General features: G+C 35.1%; 1 protein-coding gene across 2 annotated transcripts; it reads left to right on the top strand.

Moving 5' to 3' along the window:
• Positions 1 to 522: 522 nt before the first annotated feature.
• Positions 523 to 7,831, top strand: LOC131070825 (oligouridylate-binding protein 1). Of its 2 annotated transcripts, none has more exons than XM_058006487.2 (11): positions 523 to 1,010; positions 3,245 to 3,306; positions 3,617 to 3,719; positions 5,626 to 5,702; positions 5,797 to 5,858; positions 6,010 to 6,097; positions 6,192 to 6,267; positions 6,491 to 6,521; positions 6,652 to 6,807; positions 6,895 to 7,157; positions 7,271 to 7,831. In XM_058006487.2, exons 1-11 carry the CDS (start codon positions 837 to 839, stop codon positions 7,619 to 7,621), a joined length of 1,443 nt encoding a protein of 480 aa, XP_057862470.1. In that variant the 5' UTR covers positions 523 to 836; the 3' UTR covers positions 7,622 to 7,831. The 2 variants fall into 2 exon arrangements, with proteins under 2 accessions (XP_057862470.1, XP_057862469.1); XM_058006486.2 differs by having other exon boundaries at positions 604 to 1,010; positions 5,797 to 5,861.
• Positions 7,832 to 22,443: the final 14,612 nt, after the last annotated feature.

The following is a 22,443-nucleotide window of genomic DNA, read 5'->3' as shown; positions in this document are numbered from 1 at the left end:
GACCATTTGATAGCAAACCATTTTAAAATAAGAGAAACACAATACACATTAAATAGACAATTTGTTAAACCCAAAACTATTATAGGGCAAAGGAAGGATAAACTTGTACATCAGAGAATTTGGGTTGTTCTAATGAATGAATGATTTTAATGATGTTTTAAGAGATCGAACAATCTAAGGGGCCAAGAAATAACAATCCTAAATCATTTTCATACTCCTTTCAATGATCTTATTTTTATCAACCTTCAAAATGTTTTCATACTGAATACAGATATCCTCATAAGATACACATTCCAAGATAAAATACCATTCCATCTGCACGCTTATTACAGAATATACAAATTTTCTCTTCCCAAATTTTCTTGAATATCTTCCACCTAAATAGTTAGTATTACAAACCTCTCTTAAAACAAGGACCTATTTTAACACAATTAAACTCTCTCAATAAGGTAGTTCGTGCTAGAAACTGATCTTAAAACGAGGCTTTAATAATAAAAAAACCTTTTGTTTGTTTCCCATATAAACGAAGTCGGTCTGTGGGGTTTCATCCCACTCAGCGGACGCCAGCAACTTATATTTAAAAATTTAACTCTTTCAGGAGTCCACATACAATCAACCAAACATTTTTAAATTCTTTTTTATTCGCAGGAATTATTTGTTCTTTCATTCACCTGATATTTCTTAAAAAAAAGGACAAAATTCGTTCATTCGATCGATCGATAAGCTAGCTCGTTCGCTTTGCATCGCGTAAATTTTTATTTCCGCTGCACTGCACGGCATTGCTTATCATTTTTTCTAGGGTTTTTAGGGTTTCAGTTTTTTTCCTCTAGGTCAAAATGTACGCTGTATCGCAGCCCCAGCTTCAGCAGCAAGGAGTTGCAGGGGGGGCAGTTGGGACGGCAGATCAGCAACTGCAATTGAGATTGAAGCAACAACAGCTCATGCAGCAGGCCATGCTTCAGCAACAGCAGGGGCTTTATCATCCTGGTCTTTTGCAACCCATCTCTCAGGTATTGTTTGGATGCTCTTCTGCTTTTCACTGACACGTAGTTGGTTTTTGTAGATACCCATTTAGTTTTATGGAAACCCTCTTGCGATTCATGGATAGTTGCTTACTTTTTGTTATAGTTTTTCAAGCTTTGGTTAGGGTTTTTGGGCCTTTTTTTTGGTTTAAGTTGCATGGCTTCGGGTTTTAGATGGGTATTGGTGGATACCCATGCTTCTAATTTCCAGAGTTTCGTCAGAAATTTTTTAAGGACCTTTGGCTTGTATCTAGGGAGTATTGGTCTAGTATAGTCTTCGTGGATATCCGTTATTTTGTTGTTTGAAATATACGGCTACTATTTCAGTTCTGAACTTTTTGGCCGAGGTGTTTATAAGGGTTGCTGTTTTTCATTTTAGTATTTCGATTTTTCGTTGTATTAAACATAGCTTCTTTTTCAAGTTTTCAGTAATTTAGTTAGGTTTTAGTTAAATGTCATTTGAAAGGCTGTCAATATTTAATCAGGTGTTCTATGGCTGGGTAGGGTTTTCCACCGTTGTTTTTATCGGTTTGTGTATTTGCTCCGATTATATTTGTATTTGTATTTTTGTTTTGTGGTTTTCTCGAATAGATTCGATTGTGGCTAGTTAAATGTTTCTCTCTTCTTTTGAATTTGTTGATTGGTATTTAAGAACTCGTCACGAGCTCTATCTCAATTGAAAGATAATAAGCCGTTGTGGCATAAATGTATTTGGAGTATTATTTCTTAGAGTCTTACAAGGTTGAAGGTTCTAAGGTCCTAAGTTTAGTGGGAATCATGCAAGGAATAATGATGGTTAACACAACTTCTCAATGATTCATCAGCAATGTGAATGCTTGTGGCCACTTTGGTTGGGATCATCTTTGCTCTTGTTCATTGATATACCTACAATTCTAAATCACAGACTGAAGTTATACCTGGTCTCTATCAAAATTCAATACGGTTCTATTAACCATTTAATATTTATTAAAATTGTACATTTTCAACTACTTGTTGCTTTTTCTGATTCCCTGTATGGGTTATTTGATTGATTGTTATATCCTGATCTTACCACTTTTCTAATGTGCTTATAACAACATATTCGTAAAGGGAGATTTGATTTGGATCTCACTTTGACAAATGTCTCCTATTATCATTAAACTGCAATTTCTTGGATAGGGCACTGGCTAAGATTGGATTTCTATGTTAATACATGTTTGTAGGTGTAAATGACATGCTAACAAGTTGAAGGGCTGCATTTTGCTAAACATATTAGCATTTGAAATTTTTGAAGCTCCTTCATTTAAGCAGTATTTTGTTATCCTAACTATCCTTATTTGTTGTAAGGCTAATGATGTCTGTGTGCTAAAGTTTGTTTTACTTGTGTTGGCATAGGCTGCTTACTTATTGAGTTGTAGGTTTTTTCTAAGATATGATGCCATACTCACAAATGTTCAGTGAAGTATTTTTCGATATTAGATAAAAAGAATATTAGATTGTCAACCAGATTAATTGACTTAATGTATCCTATCCAGGTATAAAAACCATGCAATTCGGTCACCTTGTTTAACTGAGTTATTAGGCAGAAACTGACAAGTCCTAGCAATCTGTGGGGAAACTTTCTTATATCAAGGCATCTTGGTTTCGTCCAGGAGCTCTACAGTGGTCATAAATATCAACTTGAGTTTGGTGGCTATTGGATTGCTAGAATATCATCCATAAGATGAACAAGGTTATAATAGCAACCATGTACTTAATGTACCATATATTACTGTATTTGTTTCATCCTAATCGGATAGAGCTATAGTTGAGCCGTACTACTCTCAGAATGCATGTTGTCTTTCTGAGGACATTTGCCATCAACTGTTTTCATCTACAATGATTAATTAATCTGTGTATATTTCAATATTAGTGCTTATTATTTTAGTTTGGCAATCCATGATGTATCAGTTTACCTTTTTATTCTTGGCATTTGTCTTTTTAAACAATAGTATTTGTAGTTTTTGTTTCTATTCAGATGGATGCTGCTTAGTTGTTGCTAAAGAGCTAGATTTTTTAATAGTTTATTTTGTTTTTTTACAGCAGTTCAACAGTAAGCACTGGAGTCAGTGTTTCCTTGGGCTTTGTTATGGAATATTTTATCTTAGGAGATAAATTATATGTTAGCTTAATTTGCTTAACTTTTTGATAGGTTAGTTTCTTTTTTCCCCTTTTTTGCATTTTTTTACATTTACGTTTTGCAGATTGAGCCAATTCCAAGTGGAAATCTGCCACCCGGGTTTGATTCAAGTTCATGCCGCAGTGTGTGAGTCCACTGTCCGTGGTTTTTTTCTTCATTTACAACTTTTCTTTTTTCGTTCACTTTTATTATTCTACTTATGCTGCTCACATCAGGTATTATGACCACCTTTTTTCTTCTCATGCACAACAAAAATCATTATGATATCAGTGCAGATTGAAATAATTTCTCTTATATCTTCTTTATATTTACTTTTATTTTAATTTTTATACATCGTTTTAAAATTTGAAACTAGAAAACATTATGTAGCACATTTGTTTTTTCTTTCCTCTTTTCTTTGCCCAATAATTTTGCTGAAGCATAGATGTTTTTGCAGTTATGTGGGTAACATACATGTGAATGTCACAGAAAGTCTCCTGGCAGAGGTTTTTGGCAGTATTGGTCCACTTGAAGGATGCAAGCTCATCAGAAAGGATAAGGTAATCTATCCATATTTAGTGTTACATGCATGAATTATTTGTATATTGCAAAATGCTGATCTGACATAATGGATATTTTGCCGATTGGTAATGAGGATTACATCTTCTTTAACCGGATAAGTTGATTTTTTTTATATTATTGAAAACGTATCTACCATTGTAGAGATATGAAAATGAAGCCATGGTGCTGATCCTGTATTATGGGTTGAGGAAAAACAATGTTAAAGCCATGGTACCTATTCTGTGTGATACTCTTCAATCTTTTGAGTTCTCATTGACAATGAGGACTTACCCTCCTGCAAAACCACCACTTGGTTCGGATTTGGATTTTAAGACGAGGAAGGACTTAGGATAATGAAATATAGTGTTTTTGGGGAGTTGGGTATAAGGATATTTCTGTACAGTAATTTATAACAATGGTTTTAATGAATTTTGTTTTTTTTAAATTGTTTACTAAGATTTTTGTTCTCTATTTTCTGATTGCAAAATCTAAAGTACTGTATTTTAAATATTTATTTCATTGTTAAGTTTGGTCTTAAAGGTTCGTCAAAGGTTCTCCAATTTGTCAAAGATGGAACTGTATAAAAAATCAATGATGTAAGGTCATTTTCTGTGAACACTTTTGCCTCAATGCCAGAATACCTTGAAGATGGGAATTTGTTGAAATTTTTGAGTGATCTTTTTTGTTACAAAATTGATTTACTATTTAATTTGGAGAAGTACACAGAATGAAACAGGTAGAGACAGGCTTACTTCTAAGTTTTAATATCATAGGAATTATCTATGTTTATAATGTGTCGTTAGATAGATTAAGGGGTGAGCCATAGTGAATTGTTTCATATTTGTGAAGCTTTTGAATAGTGTAGTAAAATTGAGGACCTTTAGGAACCTTACCTTCCCATAGGAGGAGAAGGGGATGCCAATAATTTAGCAAACCATCAAGAGCCTTTAGGCACTCTTCTGATCTTAGGATGAAATGGGGTGAGCAATAATTGGCAAACAACAAAGAGCCTATAAGGAGAGGGCAAATCTGGTTTCTGTTTTGTTACAAAAATGATTTACTATTTAATTTTGAGAGGTGCTTAGTATGAAACAGGTAGACACGGGGTTACCTCCGATATGTCATTAGATAGATTAAGGGGTAAGTCATAGGGAATTGTTTCATGTTTGTTAAGCTTTAGCATAGTGTAGTAAAATTGAGGATCATTAGGAACTTACCTCACTGTAGGAGGACAAGGTTGACCAATAATTTAGCAAACCATCAAGAGCCTTTAGGTACTCTTCTGATCTCAGGATGAAACGGGGCAAGCAATAATTTGGCAAACAAAGAGACTAAAGGGAGAGGGCGTCTATTTGGTTGTCTTATATTTGTGGGGAAGTGGGCTTATATGCAACCCACTTGAATAATTGAAGATGAGCTAGGGCGAGGGGTGTATCTTAATTTAGTTTAGCAAGCAACTGAATTATTAAACAAATATTACCATTGAATTTCAAGGTATCAAATGTGGCTTTTGCATTATTTAATATGCAATTTTCTGAAATTGTTAACTGAAACATCGCATCCATTGTCTTTATCTAAGAAACACTGGAAATTAGTGTGGAAATGATCTCATTTTAATAGAAGGATCGGGATAATCTGCTGGCTCAACTTTATTACCTTTTTTTTTCATCTTTTTGCCAGCATAGAAAAAACCCAAGTTCTAACAAAATATGTTTTTCTGAATCAAAATTTTTACATAATTTTTAACAGTTGCTATAGGTTTCCAGTTTTCCTGTATTGTTCTTTTTAAGAATAAGAATAATCATTACACTTGAAACAATAGATTTTTTTTTGGTCTATATGCTTTTAAAATTGAAATGTATGATTTATTATATTCTTTAATTACTTTCTTGGCATAATTTGCAGTCATCTTACGGGTTTGTAGACTACTTTGATCATAGATCAGCTGCAAATTCCATTTTAAGCCTTAATGGAAGGCACATGTAAGCTTCATTCTTCAGATTTTTTCTGTAATTTAATATTTTTTGGCTTAGGAGCATCTAAGACTTGTGAATTTTCCTTTGGGGTAATCTACAGATTTGGTCAGCCAATTAAGGTCAACTGGGCCTATGCAAGTGGGCAAAGAGAAGACACGTCAGGTTGTAAGTTTTGTTTACTTTTTTATTTATTTGTTCACTGTTTTTATAATATATAAGATCATGTGAAGAGTCATTATATTGTTGAATTGTGAATGACAATTGTGCTCCGAGCACATTTACCTTACAGTGGCTTAAGTGCATATCTTTTCAGGTCATTACAGCATTTTTGTTGGGGATCTCAGTTCAGAGGTTACAGATGCTACACTTTTTGCTGCCTTCTCTATATACCCAAGTTGTTCGTAAGTTCTTTCTGAGCCATCTTAATAATTATTTAATTTTTTACATCCACGTCTTGGAGGGTAAATTTAGGATGTTTCATGTTTTTTCACACAGAGATGCTAGGGTCATGTGGGATCAAAAGTCTGGAAGATCAAGGGGATTTGGTTTTGTTTCCTTCAGAAATCAGCAGGTGAGGTTATTTATTTTGTAGGTTTTTTGATGTTTCAAAAACATTTATAGTTACGTAGTCATTAACCTAGTCATTTGTGAAAAGCAATTTTCTGCATCTTTTGGGTGCATTTAGTGTGGAAATGAAATGAAATGCATTCCTAACTTAACTGATGTACAATAAAAATAGTATAATCAAGTATTTACTTTAGTTGAAGATCAGCTGATTTTTGCTATTTATGCAGGATGCTGATAATGCAATTAATCAGATGACTGGTAAGTCTGCAGATTTTGTATTTCAATTTGTTTGTGTTCTTTCCTTGCCTTATATTTGCTGTTTGATATTTACTATTAAAGTTTATACTGGGTCCCACTATCATTTGTAAAAGTGTTGTTATCCTTTCAGGAAAATCCCTTGGCAGTCGGCAGATTCGTTGTAATTGGGCCACCAAATCAACCTCTGGAAACCCGGGGGATGACAAACAGAACACTGAAGCACCATTTGCTTCAAATTCTGCAATCACTGTTTCTGCTAATTCTGGTGATGCACAAGCCCCAGCAGGTAAAGTTGAGAAATTTCTCGTCCTCTCAGGGTCTTTATAAGTATTGTGCTTTTTTTCTTTGTGTAATACTGAACAGTTTTCTACAGCTGCTCAGCCAAAAAGTGTCACTCAAGCCTCTGGACCTGAAAACAATCCTCAATTTACCACAGTTTACATTGGCAACCTTTCCAGTGATGTCACCCAATCTGAACTACATAGGCAGTTCCTTGCATTGGGTGTGGGTATTATAGAGGATGTTCGCATTCAAAGAGAAAAAGGTTTTGGATTTGTGCGGTATCGTACTCATGAAGAAGCTGCTTTGGCTATTCAGCTGGGTAATGGAAAAATTATCTGCGGAAAATCAATCAAGGTTAGCTCTTTCTCTGTTCAATTGCTGTATTATGATGTTATGTTGAGGGAGAAAAATGCCTATTCCCAGATGAGCATGTAATATATCTGACATTATTGGCTTTTGGTCTGCAGTGTTCTTGGGGTAGCAAACCCACTCCTCCAGGAGCCACATCCAGTCTTCCTTCTGCATCAATACCTTTTCAAGGTGTGGTTGCTCCAGGGCTCAATCAAACCTATACAGCTGCTGATCTTCTTGCTTACAGGCAATTGAACATGAGTCAGGCAGGAGCAGGGCAGCCTTTATTGCCACTCTCGGCTCAGCAAGGAATGGGACTGGGTCTGGGACATGGGCCTATGGGAATGGTCGGTGCTGCAAGCAATCAAAGCATTTATGATAACTTCCAAGCTGGAGCTGGAGTACCAGCTGCAGCTGCGGCTGCTGCCGCAGCTGCCATGAGGCAACAACTTATGTATTATCAGTAATGTTGTCTAAGTGTGTATTTTTGAAATACCTGCCCCCTCAATAGGTTTTGCAGTCTCTACTAGTTTGATTTCCTAATGATGGTTTTTATAGCGAGAAGTAGCAAACTAGAGTATATGTTTTGTAACTGATGTACACATTTTAATTCTGAATTACTTTTAATATTGTTATTTGAATTTGAAACTCTTTATGCAATTGAAAATTTAGAGGAAGTGTAGTTTGTCAATAGGATTTGACATGCTGTGTGACATCCTTTGGCATTGGTTTTTTTAATTAGCATGTGTTTTATTGGCAGATGAGTGATTTCACTTGTTAAAGACGCCCTTAGTAAGGTATAATCTTAGTATTATTAAATCTTGAGTTAATACTAGCAAGTTTTGCAATATTCCTCATTATTGGAAATATTAATACTAGTCTACTAGAAACTGATGCTGGCTTTGCACCCATTTGATGTGATGTAGAAACATGGTCTATGTTATGCGAAAAGCACTTGTTAAATGTATCTTTTATGTAAATATTAATTGATGTCACACACTTTCATGATATGGAACTAAATAAATGGCATTTTGGGTTGCATAATGAAAATTGTTTAAATCAAAATTAAATTTATTTGACTGAAATGTTCTTCAAGATCATGGATGTTTTGAGCCAGTATGATTTTTAGTTTCTGTAAAGTAAATAACATTGTAAATTAGTGATTATAATTGTGTCAGATGTTATTTAAAACAAGATTTAACATTAGACTAAAACTAAATAGAAGGTGACTTTGAAGATATTAATGTTCCAGATAAACATCAATCTCACAATTTCTAAATGTATCACTCGCCTTTGTGATTTTCTCGCTGGATGTTAAACAATCTACAGGAAAACTCTGAACTTAATAGATTTGGTTTGTTTCATATTATATGATGGGATGTAGCAGCACAACTCTAATTTTTAAGAGGAAAATGATTCTAAGCCTACGGGGTGGTAAAGATTGTTAGTGGCAGAGGATGGCGGCAGCGTCTATGAAGTGATGTAAAATGCACATTCATACAAAGGACAGACTTGGGTTTTATTTTAAACACCTCCTTTATATGCAAAGTGCGGTTTAGCTTCATGGATAGCCGTTTTTGTGGATGGCAGAGGAGAATATACGAATACTGTCCATAGGTAAATTCTCCACTGAATAAATTGTGGAAGTACAGTTTTTGGGGGGAGGTGTCAAGAAGCATTTAAAGAAAAAAGTTAGGCCTAAATACTGGACTTGATTGAAGCACGATAAAGCAGAGGCGGTTGGCAAGATTATTTATAGTGGAAGGCAGTGGAGAACTTGAATAGTGCCCTATAGATAACACCTCTCATGCCTATACATTCAGTAAGGTAGAAAACTTGAACAGTGACTAGAGATAACAACCTCTCATACCTATACATTCAGTAAGGTAGAAAACTTGAATAGTGACTAGAGATAAACACCTCTCATACCTATACATTCAGTAAGGTAGAAAACTTGTAGTGACTAGAGATAAACACCTCTTATACCTACTATCATACATTTGGACATTCGGTAAGGTAGGTGTGGAGGGGCGTCGAAAGAGGTCTCATATGCCGGACACTTGATTCAAGAAAGAGCAAAGAAGGGAAGTCATATCTTTTGTCTCAGATGCCGGACACTTGATTCAAGAAAGAACAAATAAGGGAAGTTATCATTTTTAGGTTGTGATGAGTGTCATCTTTCACAATGCGGAATTTTGCTTAGGAGAAATGTCTGTCATATTAATCTCATTATGTATGTTTGGGACTAAATGAAATGTCCCTGCCAATAAGCCGTGAGACGACTAATGCTTTATGTGTATGATTTGGAGAACAATGTACATGACCAAATATGATCCTTTATTATTCTACAAAAGGCCAGGTTATTAAATTTTATATTATTAAAAATATCATCAAACAATGGTTGTCGCTGATTTCAGTAGGAAATCAGCAAATTTACGCATTCTGATCCTGTATCATCATACGATGCATTGTGTTATCATTTGTATTATTTTAAAAGAGAATAAAAACAATGCATGCTGCTTGTTGTAGTAGCAATAATTGACTCGAGAGTGGAATTCGTCATGATTAGTTGTGTGATCCAATTGTGAACTTATCTTCATCTAGCATTTCAGTAGCAGCCATGATACCACCGTCAATTTGCTATGATTACATCTTAATAATGCGATACGAATACTGCTGTGAGAAGATACATTTTGAATACTTGTTGGTATTGGGTTAATATAAATTAGAATGTCATTTATCTAGGCTTGAGTTGAAAGTCCATCGCGGTAATAATGCGATGCCTTTGCAAACCCCGTGTATATGAATTGTCAGCTTCATAATTGTTGTAGCCTTCTATTATCGCCAAGGCCTCAATTTTCTACACCACCTAATTCCGTGTACATTGATCTATATTATGAACAAATGTTGCAATGTCATTTGATGGAAAGATGAAGGCAACACTGTTAGCTGGTATCAAAACTCTTCGTCTTCCACACTCGTCTAAGTCTGTAGTTTTGGACTTGTCCGTTATAGTTGTCTTATGTTTGATCCAATCATCCAATTGAGTTTTGAAATGAGGGGAGGTTAGGATAGGTTATAGAGGGAGGGAACAAATGGATTAAAGTAAGTTTAATATTTTTTATTTGTGTGAAAGATTTCACAATCAAAATACCAATTGAAACAACAATCAAAATAAATTCAATTACATTCCAGTTCATCAAGTTTTATAGAGTAATACAAATTCACAAGCATCAAGTTTTATAGAGTAATACAAATTCACAAGCATAATGGGTCGATGGCTAAGCAAATTCATTATATGACAAATGTAACATCATGCTCAATGCTCTACTCATGTAACTCTATAAATGAGCAAACATACATACATAGCACAATAATGGAAAAAGTGCTAAAACTTGGTTGTTGGGCATGAGGAACACATCAACTATTTGGTGCCTTGTGGTGTAACAAGATTCATAGACCCTCAAAGATGTCAAAAGTTGAGGAGGAGAAAGAAAATCAACATGGAAATCAATGAAACAATTAAATGTTTCCATGTTGCAAATCAACCCTTCTTTGAAGAAAGAGATCACCTCGAAAGTGGGAAAACATAGGCATAAAAAAGCTATCTACACATACAAAAACCATCTAGATGTCCTTCATAGCAAGCAACAATGTGGACAACTTAAATCAACTTCCTTGCTGTTTAATACATGTACATCTATCATAAATTGAAATCACATTGTCAAGGCCAACCTTCTCAACAATATCACTAAGTAATAAAAATAAAAGTGTATCATTGTAAAGCTCCAAACAATCAATAGGACCTAAGGAAGGTCCTCTATACATGTGACCATAATATTAATGTGGATAGTGTCTAGTGTCCATCCACACATTCACATAATTGCATCCTTTAGAGTCTCACATGACCACCATGTCCTTTGTATGTTTATTTATTTTAGAAGAGTTTTATCTAAGATAATTGTTCTTGATTGTGTTTCCCTTAGTGGTACATATGAACATCTTATTTGTGCAACATGGAATGAATGATGTTAAAAATATTTGCCACTGACATTATTTGCTTCATCTTTCACTCATGGAATGAATAACTCTACGACTAGATCGAAAGTTTGAGTTAGCTTGTTAATAGAATAAATTTATCATTAGGTCAAGAAATTAACCTAAACTTGTGCTCTTATGTATCCCTTTATGTTCTACTAAACTTGTCAAAATAGGAACTTGTAATTGTTAAGTAGCCATATTCTTAGAAAGAGTTGTCAATTCTTGGAAAAGGAAAATAGGATGGAACCACTCTCATTTCTTGTCATTGGAGATTTAAACTAACTTATCTCACTTGTTATTGCCTTGTACATCCATGATGAGATCCTCGTACCTTTTGTTGGTTTCTCTTTCTTTGGGTGGTTTGATTTATCTTTTGAACAATATTACAAAGTTGGCCTTTTGTGGCATGTATTGAATTGCTCTTTGATGTGGGCTTGTGGTTTCCCTACTCTCAAGCTAGGGTTTGGGAATTTAGGTGTTCCTAGTTCATATTCCTTTTTCATAAATGATTGGTAATATCAAGGTTTCAAAAGGTTGTGCCCCTCCTTTGGTGCTTATTGATACATCTACCATTCCCATTGGTGTGGTTATGGCTTTATTTTTTGGTAGGAGGATTGTTGATGTTGCAGGTGTTGAAGGTTTCGCTTGCCCTTTGAGAAGAAAATTTGTCCCATCCTTTGTGCCAAATCTTCCTTCATGGTGATTTGTGACCAAGATGTGAAAAATGAGGACTGTTATTAGCATAAGGATTTGGTGTGTAGATTCTACAATGTTTAGTCTTCTTTTACCAACCTTCACAAATGGGTCTTGGATTCTAGGAGGCTTATTATGAAGGATAAGTTTGAGCTATTCCTTTGTGAAAAGGGCTTATTCATTGCTTCTTTTGCTTCTTCAAAGGTCAAAGATTTAGTGCTTTACAATAAGCTATGGTCTTCAGTAGATCTCTCTCTCTCTCAAATCCCCTTACATAGCCTCTAAATGTGCAATTTGTGTGGGTTAGACTTTCAAATCCCCCTCTCCATTTTTGGGAGGTTTCATGTCACAAGGCCATAGGCAATTCTATTGGTCGCTTCTTGAAGGTTGATGGTTCCACTTCCTACATGGGGCACTCTACTTTTGCTCACATTCTGGTGAGTATTGACATCTCCAAACCTCTGCACGAGGATGTGGTTTTGATGATGGGTGATAAGCCTTGAACTCAATCACTTGACTATGAGGGTCTCCCCTTTAGATACATACAATGCTTTGTCATTAATTTCCTAGATGCAAATTGTCTCCTCTCTTGATGTAAGGGCACATACACTTGGTGGAAGAATGTCAACAAGGATTACTATTCATGCCCTTAATTCCTCAATGAACAGCTCCCCTCAAGATGACTCTTCTCAAGAGAATGACTCTTTAGCTTCTGGTGTAGTTTTGACATGCCCTTCTCCTTCTACTCCTTCATACTTCATTAGAGAACCTCTTTCTCTAAATTCTTAGCCTAATTTATCTTTGGCATTAGATTACTCATGTTGTTCATGGTCACCATGTGTCTTTTTCTTATCATTCTATTGCTCCTTTTCATTTTGATGGGTTCACTGTGGGGGAATCCCCCTCACCTCCCCCTATTCTTGTTAGATTAATTGGGACAATCACTTAATTAATTATCTAATTAGGTCCCTTCTTACTTTATTCACCTAAGTTAAACTTAGGAAACTTAGGAGTTTTTTTTTTCTTTTATTAGATCGAGCATTATTTAGCACATCTCATTTATTATGATGTGGACACTTGTCAAACTCTCTTTTAATCCTCTCCTAGGGTTTTCATCTAGGGTCTCATCTTTTATAATCAATCCGATTCATTTATAAGTTAATCTCAATATCAAAATCCTCTTTGGATCAATTTTCTCTCAAGGTTACATAGCATCAATCATTGTTTTTTCTCTTCAGATGTGATAAGCAATTTGGTTGTAAGTGATTTTTGGGAGTTGTGGGGTTAGTTATTAACTCCTATAATCCTAAGGACTTGAAGTATAATATCTATTGGACTATGTTTCGAAGAAAGAATAAAGGTCTTCCTAAATCTTTATCCCAAACTTACACTAGAGTGAATGGTGAGAGGTCGATTAGAGCAAGGTTTGATATAGTCTAAGTGGGATTTAGGGGGGTCCAAACTTCATCTCTTATTTGTTGTTATTTTTTGTAGATTATTTGTAGGTGTTCCTCACTCCTTTTTGTCTTGTTGAGTGGTTTAGTTTGTCTCATTTTCATGATACATGATTCATTTTTTTTATGATTTTGTTGTTGTACAAAGGTACATAACCTTTCAATTCCACTTCTGAATATAAAAAAACAACTGTAGATAGATCATTATGATATAGTTTCATTTTCTTGACCCTCCATCAAAGTGAGTTGTAAACATATATGCAACTTTGATGCAGGGTGAATGAATAATTGTCATCACCAAAAACATGTTTGTTGTTTTGATTGGATTATGTTGTTTCAATTTGGGTTTTTAGTTTTGATTATGCAAAATGGATCAAAATTATTATCAATTTCAGTGACAAAATGCCTCTGCCTGTTCATGGTCTGGTGACTACTATTAATCCATGTGGTTCCATGTAATGCCAGGTTTATGTAGATACGCCAAGGCTAGTAGATGAAAGATTGTGAAGCTGGGCATGTAATGAGACAAATGATTTTTTTTCAAAAGTAAATTAAAATTGCATAGGCTATGCCAAACATGGGGAAGCGAAAAGGCTATGTTGAAATGAGCGCATAGTCATGAAAATTATCATTAGTCTCTGAAAACAAAAAGTGGAGTTCTGGGAAATATAAGTATAGAGAAATGAAATAGGGGTCTGCGTGAGAATTGGGAGAGAGTTTGGCGCTGTAAGATTTCATTGTTTTAAAGAGAAAACAGATAATATCAATTCGATGTCTTAATTTTTGCAAATGTCTGAGATTTTGGTAGCACAGTTTCTAGCAAACATAATAAATTGGAGTAAGCGTGAATTCAGGCATTTGAATATTTGTCAAAGCCGTATTTTGTTTGGTCTGATAAGACACAAGAAAATTGATCTGCGTCAGAATTTTTTCTCTTTACATTGTTTAATTATTCATTGGGTTTTACATATGGGTTCTATGTAAAACTGATATTATATGTGTTGTGACCGCATTTTATATGTGGTTTTAGGCGGGGTGTACTGTGACTGGAGGTTTTCTTCCCAGGTTCTTTCCTCTCGTATGCTCTTTGAATCCTGTGTAAAAAAAGTAAAATAATAATAAAAAAGTTTAGTGGAATAATCCACTTTTATTGAAAAAAAAAGAAAAAAATTGAACAGAGTAGAATATAGAGAAACACTTCCTACATTAATATTCTAAGAATAATGTTGAGCATATTTATATCTTTTAACAATTACATGAAATAAAAACACATTTGTTTAGAAAGTAAACAATATATATATCATAAAGCATGGGGATATGGAGAAAACCTTTTCAAGAGAAAAATCTCACTCCAAAGCAACTCAATGTATTATTCAGTAAACCATGATTACCATATACTAGCAAGAAAACCTTCGTAGAATTATCACCAAATAGAGATATGGAGGAATTCTAACAAATTTAACAATAGCTACAAAAATTTATATTGAACTTTCATCTCAAGAACCTAATAAATAAGAGACACAAAAATATAAAACCATCAAATGCATGAGCTAAAACCATCCAAAAGTAATAGCCTAAATTATCCTCCAATCAAAGATGCTTTATGATGTATCATAACTCACATTATAAGTTGGTCAACACTTTTAACTCCCTTTTACAACTCTTTACGTGTTAACTAGTTTTTACATGTCCTATATGAACTTAAACTTTTGACCTGGTGGATTGATTGGGTCATTTTATATTTTCCTTGAGAATATCAACAAGCAATTATTATTGTTGCTTAAATCTATGCCCTATAGTCTAGGGATCATCCACCTCTCAACAAGATGCAAAACAAATCATTTCATTATCACCAAATGTTCCTCTTGACCTGCAACCTACGATGATCCCCAAAACTAAGCACTCCAAAACCTATTTTGGCAGTCCTCTCCTCTGAAGATGTGTTCTCTTGTTTTGGTTTTGGCAATCCATTTATAAGCCTCTTGCAAAGCCAATCACAAGCGGAGAAAATACCTCACAACAAAGTATTCGGTAAAAAATGTGCAAGTTCTTCATAGTACATTGTCAAATACAAATTTATTGAATAAAACCCGTAGATTGATTGATCAAACAAAAGAAGATTAATCACCATTTAAAATGCCGCTACAAGAGTAGGAGCCAATAACATTGGTGAGTAGGTCTTCCATTATGCATTGATCATGGACATGCCCCACTACAATACTCCTCAATGCTATGGTTGCAATGATCACTCTCTACTATTGGTATGTGAAGAATAAATAAGCATTACAGTTGCTACAATAAATCCTCATTTGCATACCCATACTGCACTTCTTGATAAATCCCCGTTCACACATCCATACTCTTCTCTGGAAATGGCTATGCAACAAATAAAATAGCTTTGATGTGACCATTTTTCTGTTTTTCAAAAAATAAGTTCAAAAATACAATACATTTGTTATATCATTTTGTGTTTTTGTTTTTTTAAATAAGTTCAAAAACACAAAATTGTTACATCAAGGCCAATCTATCAACTGGATAGCCATTTCTGCTCTTTCCATATTCCAAGTTTTTACCTTCAGTTTCCTTAGAAAGAAACACATATTCCAAAGTAGACAAATCCAAACCTATAAATTGTATCTAATATGTCACTGTGTCTAATCCTTTTGGAATTGTTGAAATCACGTGTTATTGTGCTTCAAACTCCAAAACTCTAATCCATTATTTTTTTTTGCATTCAAGATCCTTGAAATATTTTTCCATACTTTTGATCAATTTTGACTAGTATTAACTCATTTATTTATACACCTATATTAGCCAAGAGGTCCACTAACTGGCTAACTTCTAGTATATGTGCCTTGGGAGAAATATTGTAATATATCTAAAATTAGGGTGGTAGCATCTATTCATTTCATCCACTTTTAATTCAAGGATCTTTTGCTACAAATCACATTGATACATATCATTCAGTCTCTTTATACATTGATCAATCTTATGTTAATTTTTTTCACAAACTTTTAATCTTTTGAAGAATGACTCAAATTTTAGCTCATTATTTGTTTCAAATGGTATTTTCTTCAATAGAGGTCAAATGAAGATTTTTTTCTCATCCTATATAATGTAACTTGCACCTAAGGCTCTAGGATTGCTTCACAAGGCCTCGTCAAAAGTCATTTTCAATATTCAATTTGAAGAGGCCATCCACCTTGCTAGCTTCCTTTTCTCCTTGGATCCCTCTTTGTCATCCATTGCAAAAAATACTAAGGGTAGCTTTAGTAAATTCTAGACCATCAGTATTCTATTATCACATTGCATGAATTACTTATACCTTGGCCTTGAAATTTTTTCCTTTTGTATTTAGAAATTCACAAAATCACAAAAAAAACCCATTTTATTCTATATTTCTTCTACCCTTGATCATTGTAATTGTAATTTGACTAATTCTTGTCTTTCCAAAGTTCGTCATATTACTAAGGATGGGCTTTCTCTCCATAGCTTATCCCACAAAGAATTCTAGTGCAAACATTAGTAACTAATAAAATTATCCCCAATGTCCTCTTGGATTGCACATTTTCAAACTAATTTCTTCATTAGCCAATAACAACATTGCTAGCAAAGGGGCAATGATGTAATAGAGGTTAATTGATTTTTTTTGTTCATGCATAAGTGACATCTTGAGGGGCCTACAATACCTATAGTTCTCACATGTTAATATTATTGCATGTATTAATGTCAAAGCAAAAGTATCATTTCTGAAAGAATAGTGCACCAAAAATAATATTAACATTTAGTACAATAGAGTGGGGGACGTTGGCGACCTGGTTGGTGTTGGTTTGATTGTGCCCTCGATGCTTACTGATTGTTCGGCTCCCCCTGTGTGAACTCGACTACTATGGGGGTCGTGGTTGGTTCGTGCCCTCCCCCACCTATGCACTCCCTTCCGGGGGGTGTTACTGGTGCTGTCTCTCTGGGTAATGCTTCTCAACCAGTTGCTACAAGTACAGTTGTGCTCGTGTTGTCATATATGTTGCCCATCCCTATAAGGGGGTTTGTCCTCTTCCCTATGCCAAATCCTCCCTTGTGGTGGTCTGTGGATAGGATGTGGTGGACAACATTGGGTTCTACCAACGTTGTGCTTTAGTGTGCAGATTCTCTAGGCTCTGGCCTTCACTACTTGATCTCCACTACAAGACGAGTGATTGTTGGAAGCCTTTGGTGGCTCACAATATTGAGCTTTTTCCTTGTGCTAAAGGCTTTTTCATTGCTTCTTTTACATCATTGATTGATCGCGATTTGGTTTTGGGTAAGTTGTAGGCTTGGGGAGTGCATTCCCTTTCTTGCAAGCCTTAGACAACTTCTTTTAACCCTCTCACTGAACCGCTCAATGTGCGTCTAGTTTAGGTTCGCCTCCCTAATCTCCCTCTTCATTTTTGGCAGGATTCTTGCTATGAGACTATCCACAACTCTATTGGTCGTTTCTTAAAGGCTGATGATGCTACGTCTTCAATGGACCACACTACCTTTGTCTACATCTTAGTTGATATTGACATCTCCTTGCCTCTTCTGAGAGATGTGGTTCTCATGGTTGAGGATCATCCTTAGACTTAACTGCTAGATTTTGAGGGCCTCCCCTTTCACTGTCGGAAATGTTTCTCTACAGGTCACCTTGCTTCAGACTACTCCATTTCAAAACACAAAAGTGTTGCTACCTGGTGGAAGGATGCTATTGTTGATGATTTGACCATCCATGTTGTTGATCCCGATTTGGATGACTCCTCTCGAGAGGTTGAGGTGCCTCTTACTACTAGTGATGTTGCAGTTGATTCCACTGTTTTGGCTCCTCCCGCCCCATAGACTCACCTACCATCACCGCTGACTTGCGACTCTTCTCTGCACCTATTGGTTTTGCTCCTGATGTCATTCCTCTGCAATATTTTGTTGTTGTTCCCCTATAGTCCCCTGCTTCTTTGCTGCAATAGGCTGTTGTCCCACAACAACATAATATTGGCTCTACTGACGGCTTCCAAGTGGGATCCTCACTACTTCATCATTCTTTTGATGGTCCCAATGATAGTATTGCCTTCATAATTGTTTGTCGCAAGTGGAAGGGGAATTCCTCCCCGCCCCCCAAACCACTTCTTGTCAACGCTCGAGTGTTCATTCCCCCCCTTGAGTTGGGTCTGGGTTGTTGAAGGTTAGGTAGCTTTCTTCGTTTGTTTGATTGGGGCTTTCTCCCATATGTTGTGTTTTACTACCCACGAGCTTTGTTTTTGATAGTCTATGACTATGTTAAAGGGTCAACGCTATAGTCAATGTTGTTTTTTAATAAAAAAACATTTGATACAATAGTCCATTACTAGACATTAATTAGATGAGAAGAAATTTGGATACTATATCCTAGTTTAATTGAGTAGAGGTCTAATTTTGAACATAACCACGCCAATTTATCTTCTTTTTGTGAAATAAGAGTTTTCCTTTTAAGCTCTACTTCTAGAATTTCCTTAGCTAGAGTTATCAATATAGTATACCATATTTTCGCTCCAAACATCCTCCATTATCTCCTTAGAACCACCCAATCATTGAAATCTTACACAATGCTAATAAATCATTCCATGAAACAAACTAAAAATTATATGTTCTTCCATCATTGATAACTACAATGAAGCATCTGAAATCAAGTTTATACAATAAAATAAATTTTTAGATTTGTGAATAATTTGGAGGATTGAAAATGTGAGAATTTTCTTAGGGTTCTTTAATTATAGGTATTTTTTGCGAGATTTAGGACCAATGTGAAGAGGGATTCTCAAACATCTTTCACACCATTCAATGCTAGTTTGGATACATATGTGAACGCATCCTCCTTGGTGATAAATTCATTTAGTCTGTTGGGCAATGCCATTCCCCTACAAATTATGGTTGGGTTTGGTGTCATTTGTGTCGCTATTCCTTCCACATTTGTGGGTTTTTCTAGACCTACTTTAAGTGCTTCTAGTGTGTAGTCAATGGAACTTCCAGTGATGGAATTTTGATAGTTGGTGACCTCGATGGGGCAAGTCAATTGTGTTCTTATAAACCATAGTTATCTTATGCCCCTCTTTGGTGCTTTCATTATCTACATGGAAATATCCACCCCATTCCATGTTATCAATGTTCCCAAATTATGATTTATGTGACAAGGGTGGTTGAAAATGATTTTTTTTGCACCCACCAAAGTTTGATTTTTATATTTAATGGTTGTGGCCTTGTCTACTAGATTTGCATAAATGGGTTTTGGAGTCATGGAAATTTCTTGCCAAGGACGCTATAGAGATTTTTCCTTATGTCAAGGGTTTCTTTACCATGAGTTTTCCTTCACTAGAGGACAAGGAGGTGGTGCTAAATGGTTATTTGTAGTTTTGGGGTGAGCACTCCCTCTCTCTCAACTCATGCTTTCACTCTATTAACCATGTGATTGAATCTCATAATGTTGTGATAATTTGAGTAAAGTTGCCTTACTTCCCTCTCTAATTTTGGGAAGACACTTCCTTTAAGCATATGGACAACACTATTGGCCATTTTTTGAGGTTGGATTCTACAATTTATAGCATTGGCCACTCCACTTGTGCTCGTATTTTGGTAGATAATCAATATATCCAAGCCTATTTATGGCATGGTGGTCTTGATGGCTAAGGATAGGAAGTCGATTCAAACCCTTTAGTGGATGAGGTTCATATCCTCCCTATTAGTGTATCATGTTTTCACTAAAAATGCTCCTCCTTTGGCAATGGGAAGAAATGACTTTAGCTATTTTGTCAACCCCTAAAAATGACCTCTTCATAATTAATGCAGGCTTCTCCTAAGTTTTTTGGTTTCTTTACCCAGTTAGTGGGCTATGGGGGGACTCTTTTTGTTGAACAATTAGTCGATTCCATCTTACATTTGACTCCTCAAATAGATCTTTTTCCTCTTTGCATGAGGCTCCCCAAGAAATGGCGGTGGTGGAGAATGTGCTCCCCTCTGCATGATCACTTGAGTAAAAAAATATGTATCTTGGATGATTATTTAGAGAAAGAAGAGAGGTCTTCCTAAATATGTTTCAGATTCTCATCCCTAAGTATAGGGTATGAGGATTGGTAGAAAGGTGTTAAGCATTACAAAGGTTTTGGTTGCCTATTGTTGTTGGGAATGTATAATATTGTGTTTGGTTTTTGTCTTGTGGCTTGGGTCAGTTTTTATTTTGTTGACATTTCATTTTTCTTGGGTTTGAGGTTCTATTTTAATGTGTTGGCACAAGTTGTTTGTAGTTTTATTGTTGTCTAGCTTTTGCGCTTGTTAAGTTTGTTATAAACAATTTTGGAGCCCCTTCCAAATCTATTTTATCCTTATAATGAAATAATATTTTTTATAAAAAATAGTTCTACTAGGAGTTAAACCACTTTACTCCATCAAAATTAAATTATGGATAAGTACTTTTATAGTCTATTCAACATTACCATCAAAATAAGTTTGTAAATGGTGTTGCAAAGAGAAATCAGATAAAAATTAATGAAGGACTCACAATCCAATTTTTGGGGAATAAATGCTATGGTGATATTGTTAAGATCTCATAGCACTTTCCTTGCCTTTCTTAAATCTTTGACAACTTACCAAACATCCTTACCAATGAATTTATAACACTTCTAAAAGAAACATATTGGAAAAAATAGTTTAAACATATGGATGCAAGTTGTGTGTATATATAATGTTGGTCATGTTTTAGATTTTATGTATACAATAATGATAATTTATTCACCATACATACTAGATCGATGATTGCTCCTTATAGGAGTTTTCCTTTAATTTTTCTAGTAATGTATAATGGTCCATCAGGTGCATCAATAAACTCACTTGAATCAATAGTGATGTGAGGGTTAGGTTGCTTAATAAGGTTCACAACACGGTTGTTGACTTCAATACACATATTATTAGGAGCTATAATGTTTGAATATTTAGGCTCAATGACATTGGTAGAATGAGAAGGAAAAGAATTGGTAAAGATTTGCATGATTTGATTAGGAGGTGTCACAAGTTTATTTCCTTTATCATTCACAACCTTCACAGTTATAGTGTTAGAAACAATAAGATCTTGAATCACATGATTCAATTTATAGCACTTCTCAGTATCATGGACGACTTGACAACGATATTGAAAAAAGGTTTTAGGATGAAAGGAAGTTGACAAAGGCTTAGAGGGATCTATGAGGTTGACATGAGGAAGCTTCATCACATTAGTATTATCAATTTAAAAATGATAATATGCAATGATTCAAAAAGAGGAGTAAAATTACGTGTAAAGATTGATGATAAAGGGGCCACACCTGGTGTTGCAACTACCACTTGAGAATCAATATGATTGGAGGAGTTATTATTGATTTTGATGAAATTCTTTTTTTTTTTTAAATTTTTGAAATGATTGACGAACTTCTTCATTCTTATGAACCATAGCCATTGATGAATAGTATTCAAATTGACCCACTTGAAGCTGATAGTTACGAATCGATCTACATAAGTGTGTGAAAGAAGCATAATAAAAAAACAAAACCTTATTTCTAGCATCCTTTTGCAAATTATTAAGGAAAATTCTTTGAACATCACCATCAGGACCAAGATAAGCAATTTGTGAATGCAAATGTTTGTATCTACCAACGAAATCAGACACTTTTTTTCTAACTCCTTGCTTACAATGCATCAAATCCGTTAAAGTAATTTGAGGACAAATGCATTAGACAATTTATGAAAATAATCAATTTAACAAGGGGGCAAGGAGCAAAACCATTGCAAAGCTTTATCTCTTAATGTATGGGTGGATAGTTTTTCCATGAGTCTATGGTTGTATGAGAAGTCACTAAACAGTTTGAAATGTTTTCACGTGAGTTTGGGGGTCACCTTTTCCATTGTATGTCTCTGAATGGGGAACATCCATGTATTGTGGGACTAGTAGAAGAAGATGAACCCTCATGACTATCATTTCTCTTCCTTGAAGAATTGCCTCTATTGGATGGCCGAGTGGTTGTGGCTTCAGAGGTTTTCTTCTTAACCCAATCCTTTGTTTTTCTGACAACATAAATTGTTCTTTCATCCAT

The sequence above is a fragment of the Cryptomeria japonica genome, chromosome 11 (genome assembly GCF_030272615.1).
Source record: "Cryptomeria japonica chromosome 11, Sugi_1.0, whole genome shotgun sequence".
Lineage (NCBI taxonomy): Eukaryota > Viridiplantae > Streptophyta > Pinopsida > Cupressales > Cupressaceae > Cryptomeria > Cryptomeria japonica.
The sequence above is the reverse complement of the archived record's forward strand: the minus strand, read 5'-3'. Positions and strand labels throughout refer to the sequence as shown.

Coding starts and splice junctions, on each gene's coding strand:
- LOC131070825 (XM_058006486.2), top strand. CDS start 837: ATGTACGCTGTATCGCAGCCCCAGCTTCAGCAGCAAGGAGTTGCAGGG. Junction 6,098..6,191: donor TCTATATACCCAAGTTGTTC/GTAAGTTCTTTC, acceptor TTTTTCACACAG/AGATGCTAGGGTCATGTGGG. Junction 6,522..6,651: donor TGCAATTAATCAGATGACTG/GTAAGTCTGCAG, acceptor TTATCCTTTCAG/GAAAATCCCTTGGCAGTCGG.